Source organism: Garra rufa, chromosome 4 (assembly GCF_049309525.1).
Source record: "Garra rufa chromosome 4, GarRuf1.0, whole genome shotgun sequence".
NCBI classification, from domain to species: Eukaryota; Metazoa; Chordata; class Actinopteri; order Cypriniformes; family Cyprinidae; genus Garra; species Garra rufa.
Window position 1 is genome coordinate 31309170 of NC_133364.1, and position 6111 is coordinate 31315280.

General features: G+C 39.4%; 1 protein-coding gene across 1 annotated transcript in view; it reads right to left on the reverse strand.

The window, feature by feature from the left end:
* Positions 1–305: 305 nt before the first annotated feature.
* LOC141332874 (uncharacterized) overlaps positions 306–6111 on the reverse strand; it is a 34741-nt gene continuing 28935 nt past the window's right edge. The window contains exon 2 of the mRNA XM_073837836.1: positions 306–2058. Within this exon, the coding sequence (XP_073693937.1) occupies positions 548–2058 (1511 nt within the window). The 3' untranslated portion in view covers positions 306–547. The remainder of the gene's footprint in view (positions 2059–6111) is intronic.

Genomic DNA, 6111 nt, shown 5'->3' on the forward strand with positions numbered 1-6111 from the left:
ACAAACATGCAACAACCAAAATCCTAAATGTCCCTGACCATTAATCGTCAACGATAAACTAGCCTTTTGGTCCTAATTGGGTCCTAAGAAGCTTGTTTAACGGAAATATATACATTTAAACACGATGTACAGGAATGTGCCAAAACGTCCATTTACTTCAACAATTTGTTTCAAATAGTGAAACTTGTTTGTTATATTAGTTCACTACACACAAAGTGAAATATTCCAAGCCTTTATTTGGTTTATTTTTGATGATTATGGATTAAAGGCAAAAAAAAAAAAAAAAAAAAAAAATCCAGCATAAGTTGAATCAGATAATACAGTGTTTATTATTTCTTTCAGTTTGTCTTGTAATTTCTGATTACATAATGATTATTAATAATATCAATAACACTAATAAAACATACTTTTGGTGTATTAAACAATCAAATAAGTGATGACCTACTCAACTCTTCTCAAAGCTGGCCTTCAAGGTTTCTTTCCTGCAGAGTCCAGACTGCAGGAAAGCACGCCTCGAAGGCTAGAGTTGAGAACATCTAAGCTGAACTTAATGTTGCACACTACATATTTTCTGGTGCCATTTAAAATTCCTCAGCCATTTAAAAATCTTTCCACACACAGAACAAAAATATGGTCTCACAAATGCTTGACTTCTCAGGTGCATCTGTAAGTTTGACGTCGAAAGACTTTTTTTATTCCTCTCAACGCAATTGAATCTCTTTCCTCTAGAGTGAATGGGCAGGCGATTTTTCCTAAACCTCTCGTCACACTCTGAAGCCTGCAATTTCTTTCCAGAGTGAGTTTGCAAATGATGTTTCAGGTCTCTTTGATATGTGAAACTCTTTTCACACTGATGACACGTGAAAGGCTTCTCTCCAGTGTGAACCCTCATGTGAGTCTGAAGGTTTCCTTTGCGTGAGAAACTCTTTCCACACTGAAGACAGATGAAAGGCTTCTCTCCAGTGTGAACTCGTATGTGAATCTCAAGGTTCGCTGCGTTTAGGCAAATCTTCCCACAGTGATAACACATGAAAGTGTTCACTCCAGCGCTTTTACTGTGAGTTAAAACATGACTCTCAAGTTCTTTACTGTCTGAGAAACTCCCCCCACACTGATGACATAGAAAACTGTTCTCTCTCGTGTGAATCCTCATGTGGTAATCAAGCGTTACTTTATGTCTGAAACTCTTTCCACACTGGTCACACTTGAACGGCTTTTCTCCAGTGTGAATTCTCATGTGAACCTTGGCATTTCCTTTAAATGAGAAACTCTTTCCACAGTAATGGCACATAAAGGGCTTTTTCCCGGAGTGAGTTGCTACATGATTCTTAAGGTGTTTCCTGTTTGTGAAACTCCATGGCTTCTCTTCAGTTTTCACAGAAGTCTTCAGACCTTTTTGTGAAAAGTGAGGGTCAGTGTGCAATCTCATGTGGGCACCAAGGGTTCCTTTCCGTGTAAACTTCTTACCGCAATGCGGACATGTGTAAGGCCTCTCTTTGGTGTGAATTCTCATGTGAGTTTTAAGGCTTTCTTTTCTTGAGAGGCTCTTCCCACACAGTTTGCACATAAAAGGCTTCTCTCCAGTGTGAATTCTCATGTGGGTATTAAGGGTTCCTCTACGTGTAAAACCGTTTCCACACTGAGGGCATTTATACGGTTTCTCTCCAGTGTGAAGTCTCATGTGAGTCTTAAGACTTCCTTTTCTTGAGAAGCTCTTCCCACACTCTTTGCAGGCGTAAGGAGTCTCTCCAGTGTGAATTTGCATGTGTTTATTAAGGTTTCCTTTAAGAGTAAAACTTTGTCCGCACTGAGGGCACGTGTAAGACTTCTTATTAGAGTGAATTTTCACGTGCATAGTAAGGTTTCTTCTTTGTGTGAAACTTTTTCCACACTGAAAGCAGGTGAAATTGCTTCCAATCGCTTGAGCTATTTTTTGTGATGAAGTCTGTGTGCAACTAAAAGATTTTTCTCCATTTATGAAATCATGATGTTTCGCATACTGATCTTTCTCTTCCACTTTAGTCACTTCTTGTCTCTCCTCTTTTAGAGACAACAGGTCTAAAATAAAAGAAAAGACAAATTAATAGCACAAAGCATCAGAACCAACATAAAGCATCAAACTCAACTAGCTACCAAGCTACCAAGAGTTCTTAAAGGAACTCTCAGAACCTTACTAACAATTCCTTCAGTATTGTTAACTCAGGACTTGAAGTGAAAAACCTGCAATCCAAAAAAGGCTATTTCCCAAGGGAACTAGTTTTGCAGATACTGTATTTGTAAACGCGAAAAAAAAATATCATGCCATTGCATCTTTTGACAACATAGAACAGGACTACATGGGTGTGTTCACACTGATGTTTGATTCGATTTAAACAAACTCTGGTGCGACTGCTCTGTTAGTCCGGTTCATTTCTGTAAATGTGAAAGCTGCCATCCAAACCCTGGTGTGCACCAAAGAAGCGGAAGAGACCGCTAAAAAGATCTAGGTCTAGGTCCACTTTCAAATGAACTCTGGTGTGGTTTGAATGAAATATGAATGCAACAAGGACCAAATACTTCTAAACGAACCAGAGAAAAGGAAGTAATGACAAGGGAACAAGCAGTGCAAAACAAAACGAGCAGAGGGCAAACGTTGAGCAAAGAGGAAGTAAGGTACCTTTTATGAGCTCTTTGTGAGTTTGCAGGTGGTGAAAATAAAATCATATACACGCAACAATGAACCGTTTAGTTCAGCAGACGGCATAAGGGTGTATTCGACTTCAAGCGGCGCTAAGCAGACCGATCAATGTACTTTGGTGTCATACACCCGCATGGCCACTTTAAGTCGAACACACCCTTTCCTTTTATTTGGAATGTCCTGTGTTCTCCGTCACAACATATAACACATATAACATATAACGAATCAGGTTGTGAACATATCATGCCTTTAGGTTCGCCGCCAAAAATGCTAGTGTGAATGTTAAAGGTCCCATATTGTCAAAATCGAAATTTCCTGGCTTTTTTCATGATAACTGAGGTCTAGGGGCTATGTAACCACCATATGAGTTTCAAAACAGTCAATCCACAGTAAACTGCACACAGCCTGCTTAAAGTAGCTGTTTCTTTTAAAACCACGGGTCGATTTTCGCATTGGTCTAATCAAAATCAACCCACAATACTATGTTCTTTAAGTACCGGAGGCTGCAGTTCTACAACCGCATTTTTAGGACCCTGTTTTTTGGGACAGTGCCATCTAGCCAATTCTATTCCACCACATGATTCAAATATTAAATAAACAGATGTGAAGACTAGATCCATGGAAACTACTACAGGTCCTTCTCAAAAAATTAGCATATTGTGATAAAGTTCATTATTTCCTGTAATGTACTGATAAACATTAGACTTTCATATATTTTAGATTTCATTACACACTAACTGAAGTAGTTCAAGCCTTTTATTGTTTTAATATTGATGATTTTGGCATACAGCTCATGAAAACCCAAAATTCCTATCTAAAAAAATTAGCATATCATGAAAAGGTTCTCAAAGCGAGCTATTAACCTAATCATCTGAATCAACTAATTAACTCTAAACACCTGCAAAAGATTCCTGAGGCTTTTAAAAACTCCCAGCCTGGTTCATTACTCAAAACCGCAATCATGGGTAAGACTGCCGACCTGACTGCTGTCCAGAAGGCCATCATTGACACCCTCAAGCAAGAGGGTAAGACACAGAAAGAAATTTCTGAACGAATAGGCTGTTCCCAGAGTGCTGTATCAAGGCACCTCAGTGGGAAGTCTGTGGGAAGGAAAAAGTGTGGCAGAAAACGCTGCACAACGAGAAGAGGTGACCGGACCCTGAGGAAGATTGTGGAGAAGGACCGATTCCAGACCTTGGGGGACCTGCGGAAGCAGTGGACTGAGTCTGGAGTAGAAACATCCAGAGCCACCGTGTACAGGCGCCAGGTCAAGCCACTTTTGAACCAGAAACAGCGGCAGAAGCGCCTGACCTGGGCTACAGAGAAGCAGCACTGGACTGTTGCTCAGTGGTCCAAAGTACTTTTTTCGGATGAAAGCAAATTTTGCATGTCATTCGGAAATCAAGGTGCCAGAGTCTGGAGGAAGACTGGGGAGAGGGAAATGCCAAAATGCCTGAAGTCCAGTGTCAAGTACCCACAGTCAGTGATGGTCTGGGGTGCCATGTCAGCTGCTGCTTGGTCCACTGTGTTTTATCAAGGGCAGGGTCAATGCAGCTAGCTATCAGGAGATTTTGGAGCACTTCATGCTTCCATCTGCTGAAAAGCTTTATGGAGATGAAGATTTAATTTTTCAGCACGACCTGGCACCTGCTCACAGTGCCAAAACCACTGGTAAATGGTTTACTGACCATGGTATTACTGCGCTCAATTGGCCTGCCAACTCTCCTGACCTGAACCCCATAGAGAATCTGTGGGATATTGTGAAGAGAAAGTTGAGAGATGCAAGACCCAACACTCTGGATGAGCTTAAGGCCGCTATCGAAGCATCCTGGGCCTCCATAACACCTCAGCAGTGCCACAGGCTGATTGTCTCCATGCCACGCCGCATTGAAGCAGTCATTTCTGCAAAAGGATTCCCGACCAAGTATTGAGTGCATAACTGAACATAATTATTTGAAGGTTGACTTTTTTTGTATTAAAAACACGGATGAAATATGCTAATTTTTTGAGATAGGAATTTTGGGTTTTCATGAGCTGTATGCCAAAATTAGGGATGCACCGAATATTCGGCCACCGAAAATGTTCGGCCGAAAATGGCCCAAAAGGGCATTTTCGGTGTTCGGCCGGAAGACTTTTATCACCGAAACAACACGGCCGATACAGTATGTTAACGCAAACAGAAACCGCAGCCTGCACGTGCTTGTCTGAAGCAACACATCTGCGGTGTGGACGTATATCAGTATATCCGAGCAAGACCCACGGATAGCGATTTGCAAAACATGTAATGCCGAAGTTTCAAGAGGGTGTGTGTCTGCAGTCGTGCAGCCAGTGATGAGAGCAGAGAAAGAGACGGATGTAGCTTTCAGTGAGTGAAAAACAATGGCTTTACGTTGGTGTTACGTCACAATATTTTAAAGATTTGTCCTTTCTATATACTGTATTTTTATAAATATTTATGTTTTAAACCATGGAGGTGAGCCAATGGATATCACACAAGCAACGTGAAAACTGCACTATATGTGAAAGTGAAAAACTGACAGTGCTTTCAGCATCTGACGTGCATTCTCTCAGAGACAATAAGAGGCGATTATACTTTATATGCTGATATTAATTTAGTCCCCTTAATATTTTTCTTGTGCCCTGAACATGGTGGGAAAAAAATAAAAAGAAACGTATTTTGTGTAAGGTTTGTTTTTTGAAAGACTTAAATAAAGCTCTTAATTTTCATTGATGACTTCAGTTTTATTTAGGGGCTAAGAAAGTCTTAATTATGATTTCAGGCTGTCTTAAATGTGGGGACTGAAAGACAAGAATTGCGATGAAACTTCAAAAGGCTATCCATTGAATAAATATGAGCGCTGCACGTTTCAAAGTCATTTGCTGCGCTGCTTTGTGTAATATTATTCTGACAGCGCCTCCCGCTGGAAGAGAAACACATACAGTAGAGTTGTAAATGTGAACTGATGGATCCACAAGATAATGTGTTATAAAAATGTAAACAATTTAAACAAAGGCAGTAAAATATATGTATATGTTATTTAAGTAATATAATATTTGATTGATAACAATTGGTTAAATTAATATAATTGATTTATTCTTTGAAACTTTAATATTAATTTCTAGTAAAAATATTAATATTAAAAACTAGTTCAGTGTTAAATAAATATTTTGAAATTGTATTTTTGTTATTTTATTTCTCTGAAAAGCAATGCAAAATAGTAAAAAGCAAATTTTTACTATTTACTTATTGTAAGGTGGCAAAATAAATGGAAAAAAATGCGAAACAACGCGTTCGGTATTCGGCCTTCGGCCAAGCATTTCATTGTTATTCGGCTTCGGCCAAGAATTTCATTTCGGTGCATCCCTAGCCAAAATCATCAATATTAAAACAATAAAAGGCTTGAACTACTTCACTTGTTGTGTGTAATGTTTAT